General features: G+C 38.6%; 1 protein-coding gene across 1 annotated transcript; it reads right to left on the bottom strand.

Annotated features, from left to right (window-relative positions):
• Nucleotides 1–764: 764 nt before the first annotated feature.
• pank4 (pantothenate kinase 4 (inactive)) lies at nt 765–8,532 on the bottom strand. Its single transcript, XM_072452161.1, has 19 exons — nt 8,404–8,532; nt 8,043–8,125; nt 7,747–7,955; nt 7,481–7,664; nt 7,019–7,111; nt 6,785–6,938; nt 6,190–6,371; nt 6,021–6,102; nt 5,846–5,946; nt 4,805–4,960; nt 4,603–4,715; nt 4,190–4,277; nt 3,926–4,077; nt 3,531–3,586; nt 3,407–3,456; nt 3,178–3,282; nt 2,995–3,095; nt 2,859–2,927; nt 765–2,706 (listed from the first exon to the last, which is right to left on the bottom strand). Exons 1-19 carry the CDS (start codon nt 8,525–8,527, stop codon nt 2,457–2,459), a joined length of 2,352 nt encoding a protein of 783 aa, XP_072308262.1. The 5' UTR covers nt 8,528–8,532; the 3' UTR covers nt 765–2,456.
• Nucleotides 8,533–10,715: the final 2,183 nt, after the last annotated feature.

The following is a 10,715-nucleotide window of genomic DNA, read 5'->3' as shown; positions in this document are numbered from 1 at the left end:
GGAACATGCAAGAGATGGGGAACGTATTCGTGAGCTACTTAGGGCAAATGAGTGCTTTATATGGGGATGACGTCATCTCAATGTAAAGTGCTCGTTTAGTGAGCACTTTCGCAGCCGTGCTTCGCACGGCCTTACGAGATTAATAGGCCTCTCGCCAGCTTGTGGCGCTCGGGCCTAATAATACATAAAGGAAAAAATATATATACATATATGATCTCATTCAGACATTCAGATATTTTCACAATGCATCAGGAATGTGCTAAGATGAGCCTTTAAATGTCTTGGTTTGATGTTCAAGTTGAGCACAAAATGTGAACGAACCACTAAAGGGCTGAAATATCCCTTACCGTATCTGAGGTTATTTTTAATATATTTTAAAAATAGACAATATACTTGATACCATCTTTGCCCATCTTCAAAAAATAATTAGGATTTTATAAATGTTTTTGATCTCTCACCTCTAGTTACACAAGACAACAAAATCTAAAATCTAAAGTGGATGAAACAACACAGACATTAAACCCTTTCTATCTGAGGGTTTCTAGGCAGAGTATTTTGGCAATCGGAGAAGTGATGGGAGGCAAAGCAGCGGGACCCCTGCAGAGCCTCCTCATACATTATGAGCTCACAGCTTCTCAGCAGGCATCAAGCACATACCAGGGTGTCGAGCTATTCCACCGCCAGAGGAAGGAACGTTTAATGTGGGCCAACTCTCAGCTCCATGTACATTACTGACACGCTCACCCACATGGCACAAGACAGGATGGAATTAAACCGTTTAATTAAAAGTGATTGACAGACAAACATGGAATTGTGCTTCCAATGAAATCATTCTATACATACATACATATGCACACTTGTATTTTACAGATGTCTACACACAGCATACACCATTTTGCATTGGGTGAATTAATAATTCTCATTAATAAATTGCACTATTGTCATCATTTGATTGACGTTATTAGAGGCAAAGTTGAAACAGAAAGGACGTCTGTCATAACCAATAGCAAATCAGTGAAGCAAACACATTTACAACTTTAAAAGCCCACCAGCACCCACCAAGTGCTGTAAGTGCAATTGGAGCCAAACACAATGCTGGAAAGAAAATCAAAAGTATTTTTACTTAAACTGTCACAAATGTAGGTGAACAATCTATAATATATTAATGTGCTCTGATTTATTAATGTGGATCTGAAAGGAAGCAGCTGTAACTTTGGGTAATCTTTCCAATAGATTCTGATAACAAATGTTAAAGAATTGTCTTGTTTTGTCTTTTTAAGAATAAGGTGATCTAGTCACACAGTGTGTTGAATGATTACATCTACAAGTCTGGTTTACATCTATATTATTGTCTTCAAACATTTGAGTTTCTCACAGATTGATGGAGTAGCTAGTCGGCACAATGGCATTTGTGAACAGATGATTTTTCAAGTTTGTCAGTTAACAAGCGACCCTTTTGAATGTTTACAAGGCTCACATCAATCAATTCCATTGTTGTGGAAAAGTGTGATCATTTGTGTTTATAACAAGAACAAATACACAATTACAGAACACAAAAAGTCAATCATTTCCCATTTTCGACACAAAGTTACAAATCTGATACACACATCATAATAATTATTAATATAAAAAATAATGCTTACAGTATAATGCTTACATGCTCATTCACTTTGAACAACTTCTCACTGAAGTTTGCATTATTGCTGTGGGTCTGTTTTTTTACAGTTGAATACTGCCATCTTGTGGAGAAACGCACAAACACTTCAACCTACAAGGTTCTTTATGAATGACAAACATTTCCCTGAAGCCACTTCTAGTTAAGAGCTACACAAAGTGACAGTGTTCAAATCTTACAAACAAACTATAATACTATGTTCTTGTCCAATGAGCTCAACTGCTTTTAAAAAAGTGTCTTATTGTTTTTGATGTTGAACAATTGATGCTTTTTTACACCAGTCTCAAGGCACATTAAATCCCCTCTGAGAAAGTGCTGCTGCTAAAAGCTGTAATTACCTCACTGTGTCTCATTCACGCGAACAAAAGCGCACAAACTATCTCCAAAATGTACAATTCTCCAACGTGGGCGGACAATTTTGTGCATTGGCAGCTTGTATATAATTTAAAAAAACAAAAGCACTTGGAGTTAACATTTTTCCAGACACATAGGACAAGTGTAATTCTGTGCCAGTCCCAAGCCTGTAAAATGATGCCAAAAAGGGGGTTTTGTAGTGCAAATCTGATGCATTGTATTGGTTGAGCAGGCAGTGGAAACTTCAAGGAAATACTGCAGTTTGAAAAAGGCCAATGACCATAAACACAAAGTAAAAGATATATGTGATGAAAATGTAAAAAAAATACAATTATAATGTAATTTGATTCAAATACCAACCAGAATAACAATCATAATCGATAGATTCAGAGCTATAGTCCATTCAATAGCTTGTCTTTACTTCTCATCATAAAGGTGAGGGAGCTGAACCGTCAGGGCTCAGTTTTCCTGTTGGTACCTCGTACTTGAAGACGACACTAAACAGTTTTCCTCCAAGGCGGTCGGCGAGCCATGAGTTCTTGATAACGGCCATTTTGAGACTTTCACAGCTGAGCATGGCATAGTAGTTTGTGTGAATGGCTCGGCCCATGCCCTCAATTATCACCAAATCTGTTTTACGCTCCCGCACTACCGTGGCCAACACTTTGTCCAGGCGGCTGGAACAGAAAAGAATTGTGGCTCAATGAGAGACACAGAGAGTCTTGTGCGTGTGTAGTTGCCATGACTGGAGTCAATAGATTTTAAAATGTGCTTTTCTCTTGAGGGCAAATTTATATCTTCCACATACAAAGGTTTGTGTAAAGCCAACCTTAGATCTAAGCAGGGTGAACTGGAACCACTCTGGACCAACATGAGCCGCTCGTCTCTCAGTCCATCTCTGTTTGTCACAACAAAACATTGAACATTTTAAAAACATTAATATTACATATTAGATTAACACTCACAGTATCACGGGATCCATGGCAGCAATTCTTTCAGTCAGAATTTGTAGTTCATTGTTTGTTACATCGTTTAAAGCAGGACCAGAGTTACTCGCCAGAACAACCTGAGGACATTTATACATTTACATATACATAGGTTTCGTAACATTAAATGTACAGTTTAATGTTGTTCACAAAGATCTGTACCTCAGTTCCTCGAGACAAAAGCTCTCTGACAAAAGGCATCACACCAAGAATTATGTCAACTCCACTATTATCAACAAAGAATAAGGCACACCTATGAGGAGGACCCTGCAAGAGAAAACCAGGATTGATTAAAGTATCAGTCAAGATCACAACTTTGCAAAGGAACAGCACAAAATAAATACGGCCACTTATTTTCTGTGCTGGCCACAGCTGTGTGGCCAGTACAGACCTTTAGTCTCTCGAACCACTGGTCATAGCAATCAACAAGCCAAGGCCGCTCTGAAGGAGCAAACGGAAGAGTGAGAAACAGCAAGTAAGTGAGCAACAAGAAAAACAAAAGAATAAAAACAGACCTTCAAGCTGCCGTTCAGCTTCCTCAAAGCCAAATTCAGGATCAGACTCAAGAACGCTACGACATAAGGAAAAAATGAACAAACGTATACTTAAATGACTAAACAATGTTGATCATCTGTCTTTTATTTGTGGTTATTAGGTGTCCGTCATCTAGCAAATGTATAGCTTGTAATAAAATTCCCCATCGAACTTACACTCACTTTCTCTATATAAATACACTTGGTCAGCAACATACAGTACTCAGAATGTTAAAGCTATAATGATGACATTTAGATGTGAGGAATTATTTGTTACTGAGGGAAATAAAAATCAATGATAAACTTTTAATCTCTAAGAGCAACGGCGGCCAATGAGGAAAGCTGATTAATAGATGAAAAGCGTGCTCTGGACATACTCTGACACAGCCTTGGCGCCCCAGTCAAACACATTTCCAGCCAGGACGCCTCTGATCAGAGCGAACTGCCTTTCGTTCCACTCCAGCCCATCTAGAGTCTTCACCGCCTTCAGGTAATACTTGAGAGCGCCGTCGTTTTCCCTCTGCTTAATCTGCAGAAATCAGACAGAATATAAGATTTCATGTACAACATACACAACATACAAGCACAATAAAACCAAAACTACAGAAGAACAGAGAGAAAAGAGTGGACAGATGTCAGACCTTAGAGTAGGGATCAGGAAAGTTGAACTCGTTTAAACAGTGTTCCCTCGTGTCTAACAGACTTCTGACAGTGAGGGATCCATAAGCACTAGAGAGAGAAGCATCTACATTAGGCAGAAATACATGAAAACAAACATATGGGTAAGTGAGGGATGAGGGCCATGAGGGAGGTCTGACAGCAGGACTTTTAAGTTGTGCTTAAAAGTCCTGCTTAAAATTGAAGTTACATTACCAGGCCACAATGAAGAATGTAGAAGCAGCTTTGTGTCAAATTATACTATCATTAATAACGAATAAGTTTTACACAAAGACAAGTCAAGTAGACAGGGAGCGCTACATCAGTTTGACAAAGACAATTCTAGTGTTAAAGGCAAAGTGAAAGTGCAATGAACAGATCATAAAGAGATCCTTACAAAGGCTGTTGCCGAAGAGTCTGAAGTTTGTGTCTGTATTTTTGTCTAAATTTCTCTGCTCTCTCCTGGGCCTCAGGCAGATCGGGCTGACTCGCCACTGCTCTTTTCACCACCTATTCAGGAGAAAGAAGTTGTATCAATTTAAAATGTGGAGCGCTATGATAACCAAATGTTAATCTGTACTAATGTGAATGAGCCATACTCCATCAAGTGCGTCCTCAAAGCAGTAGAGCCAGTAGTCCCGCGCCAGAGCGTCCTCGGTGAGGTCCACTGTGTCCGGAATGTAAGAGGAGGGATCCTGCAGCAAAGGCAGTTTGACCAGCTGCCTCTCCAGCCGATCCATCTCCAACATGTCAAACTGAACAAAACAAACCACTGACAACCATAAATGGATTGTAGGTGCGCTGATCATTATCATATCAGACTATCTAGAATACAATCAACTTCAAGCTACTATAAACAATATTTCAACCTACAGAATCACTAAAAACAATGTACATTAAGAGGACAAGTGCCATTTCAACAAACACTACTAGTACTAGGTTTCTCAGCTAAGGAAACAAACAGGTCTATACAAAGTATGGCATTAGTTGTTTGAATTCCATTAAAATACCACATGTTGGGGCTGCAAAATATATTGCAATCAAATAAAAAAAAAAACATTTGGAGTAGTTGCGATTATCAAATCTCAAAGGCTGCAATTATTTAGATAAAACAGTGTCTTTGAAAATAGAAAAAAATCTTTCTCAATTCGGATTTCAGCCTCTCAATTGTTAAGAGTTCTTCACAATGTGTGCACTCTCAAAAGAATCCTACTTTTTTAAATTCCAATACGCACTTTACGACAGCAATCGTACAGCCCGAGCACACGTGAGCGGTATTTCATAACTACTTCAATTTCCACACAAGTCAGTAAAGCAGCCACAAAGTATAACTAAACAAAAGTTTTTTGCGATGTTGCATAAAGCCCATTAAATTGTGTGCAAAGCAATACTTCTTATGATAATCCAGCAGAATAAAGCCAAAGGATAACACAGCCAAAAAAAACTGGGACTCAAACCAGTGCACACAGCAGACAGAAGTGCGGTACTTACGGGAAACTGAACAAAGTATAGAGGACAATGGAAAAGGGAGAACAAAAAGAAAGATTATGATGATGATATGTTTGAGTGATGACAATAAGAGGAGGATGATTGGAAATCTAGGCCATTGCGACCCGTAAGTAACAGCAGTGTGGACTCACCGTTCCACTGCGCGCTCGCTGCATCGGACTCATGTCTGGAGAAACACTCATGAGGCCCGAGCTGCCCGCATAATTTTCACCCCAGCTGTACTGGTTAGGGTCTAGTAAATACAGAAATGATTGATTTACACTTATCTTCATGGAAAAAACACATGTAAGTAGTCGTCTTCCTTACTGTCTTCCTCAGCGCCTTTCAAAAAGGCTCCAATTGCTCCAAGATAACCTTCATGTCTGAGAAAAAGGGCCTGAACTTCACCCTAGAGGACCAAAGAAATACATCATCAATATCATCAAAACAGCAGATAAAACACTGAATATAGAGGAGAGTAAAGAGGGGGGCTTGCCTTGGTGAAGTAGTTGATACTGTAGGTGATTGTGTGCATAGTCACCGGGTGTCCTCTGATGAAGAAGCCACCAAAGTAAACTCTGGATAAGTTGTGGAGCTTGGCATAGAGACAGGCCAGTTGCCCAATGTCATTGCTAATCATGTGGAGTAAACTTTTGGCCATGTCCCCCTTAGAAAACTCTAAAATACAAAAGAAATTACCCACACAAGAACATATTTACTTCAAGAATCAAGAAAGGTCAGCATAACATATTACTGATTAATAACAGTCCTAAACTATAAAACTATTTTCTAGCTTTACATATGAGTTGTCAAAAATCTCTCTCCAGATAATAAGCAACACTAAAACCAATAATTGAATATTTACCATATCAAAACTAGAATAAAGACTATGCAGTAACATTAAAGCAACTACTATCATTTTGTGCTGAAAATGTCTTTTGATTATTATTATTGTTGAAATCATTATCAAGTCTCACGTATTCTCCTTAGTACTGAAATCAAGTTTGAAATGTTAGCATTGTGACAACACTACAACATATACATATATTTTGCTCAAAGATTGTCTGTTGTGTTCAATGTTAACACTTCACCTTTATCCGCAGTGGCAGACTTGCCAAAGCTGCTTGCAATAAGGTCTCCTGTCAACCCCAAAGAACCATATGATCCACCGTAGATGTCTTTCACGAGCATATCCACGTTCGTATGCTGCCCCTTTGAGGCCAGTTGTAGCAATTCATCAAACCTCTGTGGATGATGGAACAGACACATAACTTTGGAAGGCAGAAATTGCTGTAAAATGGGATTGATAACATAGTAGGAAATACCTTTGTTTTGGTTAACAAAGCTCCTAGTCCCCAGAATGTTCCTCCGCCTATTGAACTTCCTCCAATTCGCTCAAACTTGTCTTCAGACTCAACCTTTAATGGCCAAATGAGCCAAAACAAAGTTACAAACAAGCATTTACCACTGTGACTCAAAACATTAATGGCAAAAAAAAGGATTTATTTAGGACGTGTTGTTTAGGGCTGCAATGATTAATTCACTAATGCTGTGCTTCCCAAAACATAATTGTACTCATATTCATATCATATCATATTTACAGACTCTAAATCACATTGTTAAATTACAATTAATAAACTATTTCTACTTTTTTACACTTTATATGTATTATTTTCCATCTATGAGACTTTATTTGTTTGGTAATGTATTTAAAGTCTCAGTGTACATTAGCCTGACTAGTCGACGTCTAAAAACATCGTTAGTTGCAGCACTAGTTGTGATATTACCTTGACAATGGACACGCCAGAGCCAATGTTGACCAGGAGGTAAGGGAAGATATCTGGGTGAGTTTTCTGAAACCTGAACTCGGAGTCGGCGTGTTTGGCGTACACAAAAGCCTCTTGGGGTATATTCCTCAGCACAAAGTTACAGCCCTTTATAAGACAAGTCATTTCATCCTCTTTGTCCACGCTGTCACGGGGGGAACCACATTTGAGTGAGAGTCAAGTAGAAAAACAAGAACAATACACTGTTTTGTACATTGAAATCTTACTTGAGTCCCAGTTTCTTCTCGATTAAATCTTTAAACTTGTGTGCCCCTCCACCTGTGGCTTTTATAACTTTGGTGTCGGTGTTGACCAAGTGATCTTTTATGAAGTCCAAGCAGGTCTCGATGTAAGCATTTTCAAACTTGATAAAATGCAGTCGTGCAGTGACTTCTTCTTGCACCGCTATTTCGTACAGTTTGTCCCCGTGTGCCTCCTGAGAAAAAGAGCAGTAGTTGTGTCGTATATTATTGTCAGATTCCGTCAGGTTTCCATTGTTTTCTGTGCCGACATCACAGATTACCTTTGCTGTATTGTCAAAAGAGCGGACTTTGGCCACTTTGTGCTGCAAAGTTGAGTAGTACGCGAGCTTTGTGAGGGATCCACCTGACAAAAACAAACAAACAAACATGTCGAGCATGTAACGCTAGTTTGTTAATGGTAAGCTACGTGACAAATACGGTATTTAGTCATGATTCGAAGTAGTACACTGACAAAAAAATCATTGTCACATCGTTGACCATAAAAGGCAAAGATACTACATTGAACTTTGGCTTTAAGGTATCATGTTGTTGTCATCATTTTGTCTGTAGCATAGTTGCATACTAACAAGGATATTAGCCACGTAGCATCCGTATCAGGGAAAATGTACACATTTTAGATACCTATGTCAATTGCGAACCGTTTCGCGTTCTCCAAATTGCGAAAAATCTCATCGGGAGGAAGAATAATGCTTTTATCCATGGTGTGACTACTTGTGCAGCTGACAACTCGATCACATTCCGCCATGGTCGCAAACGCTACGTGCTCGACGTGCCTCCGTTCGTCTGGTTGACCAATCAGCATCCACGCACAGGTAGGGGGCGTGTTTCTATGTTTGTTTTTCATTTCATTATTGCACATATCGGTACATAATATATGGTGTTAATATAATACATCCATGGGTTGTACAAGGAATTAGTGCAGTTCACAGTTTTTTGCCAGGGGGGGTGGTGGAAAAAAGAAAAGCACAATATTATAATAATTTGGGCATTGCATCGAATCACCGAGACAAGTTCCTATGTTTGTGAATTGTGTTCATTGACAATGGCAAGGAACTTTTTCTGATTCCACTTCTAATTCTTAATTTTAGACCAGAGCTCTACAGATTTCATAGCTTTTGGGTATTACAATATTCAACAGATTTAAAATATAAGGCTTTTTCTTTATGATTAAAACTTGCTAAACTTCTTTTAGCAAATGTACATGTATGTAGTATTAAATTGCCAAAATACTTTCCATCTGTACTCAGTCAGAAGTCCGGTAAATATGTCCAGTGTTAGAACTTTCCCCTGCCAAAATGTGCCAGTCCCTGTCCATGGACTGCTTTTGTTTGTTTTGTTTAAAAAAAACTGAAACTGAACAATGTTATTTTTTGGCAATTCAACATTGCCGTAGTTTCCCGCTTGAGTTCAATCTATAGAGAAAACAACCTTTAAGCTCATAACAATTTAATTAATCATATTATATATATATGTATATATATATATATATATATATATATATATATATATCTGTATTATATCTGTATTAGACTTGGGTCTTTTCTGCCTCATTTGGACCATTTGTGATGAGATAAAGTAGATGAATGGGATGAGGTGAGAGGCATGCACATCTTAAATGACAGTAACCTTGAGTTATTCTACTGTCTGCTCTCCTCTGACCTTTGGGATGTAACCCCTACATCTCATTCTGATTTTATTTTATGTCAAATAAATAAATAAATAAATACGTACAAAAATATGTATTTAAAGTTATTTTTAAACTTGAAGCAGATAAAACAATTCTGCAGTTAATTTATCAGGCCAAAATTTTAAGATTATTCAGATCAAAAATTGAAAATGGTTTTGGAGTCTTGACCAAAAGCTCTGAAGGTCCAAATTATGATCCACGGTCTGCCAGTTGGGGACTCCTGCATCCTGATCAGCAGTGTACAAATAACCATCAGATTATGCCTTACTTTATAACCATCAGATTATGATTACTTTTATTTCACTTTTTCACCTTGACCCTGTGGAGTATATTCCTCAGCACAAAGTTATAGCCGTTTACAAGGTGAGTCATTTCATCCTCTTTGTTCACGCAGCCACAAATAAAAGATACAGCCAAGTCGAAAAGTAAATACAAAACTATAAATGGATTTTGTTGCTACAGTACGTTTCAAAATCTTAGTCCTAGAGTCTTACTTGAGTGTAATATATATATATGTATATGGGTGCACGGTGGCAAAGGCGGTTAGCGCTCTTGCCTCCCAAGAAGGACATCGTGGGTTTGATTCCCGGACCAGACCAACATCACATGATCTCTCTGGGTGGAGTCTGCATGTTCTCCCCGTGTTACCGTGGGTTCTCTCCGGGTTCTCCGGCTTCCTCCCACCGTCCAAAGACATGCATGTGTTAGGTAAAAATTGGTGACTCTAAATTGGCCCTAGTGAATGAATGTGAGCGTGAACTGTCTGTAATGTCTATGTCTCTTGTGTTGGCCCTGCGACAAGTTGGCCACTGTCCAGGGTGTACCCCGCCTAAGGCCCGAAGTCACTGGGATAGGCTCCAGTCACCCGCGACCCCGAAAGGGAACAAGCGGTAGAAAATGGATGGATATATATATATATATATATATATATATATATATATATATATATATGAATGATGGTACTGATCTGATCAGCAGTTTGGTCTCTTACGTAAAACAGTTCATATTTATTCATATTAACTTGGGCTTTGGAGAATACTTTGAAGCAATCAATAGTTAATATTAATTTCATTTCTGTTATGTAAAAATAAGGAGTTGTGTCATCTGGCAGTTGGCTGCATTTGATTTCTTTATCTCCTGCAGAGACACTCCCGATATTATCTTGATGAATTTAAAAAAGAGCCTGCATTACCAAAATAAACAGGTAGGAGGCGACAGGGTCACCTTGTTTTATGCCCCTGTTGAT

This window comes from Eucyclogobius newberryi, unplaced genomic scaffold, assembly GCF_026437365.1.
Source record: "Eucyclogobius newberryi isolate DKJ021-1_F unplaced genomic scaffold, fEucNew1.0.hap1 SCAF_19, whole genome shotgun sequence".
NCBI classification, from domain to species: domain Eukaryota; kingdom Metazoa; phylum Chordata; class Actinopteri; order Gobiiformes; family Gobiidae; genus Eucyclogobius; species Eucyclogobius newberryi.
This window is presented reverse-complemented; position numbering and strand designations above follow the sequence as displayed.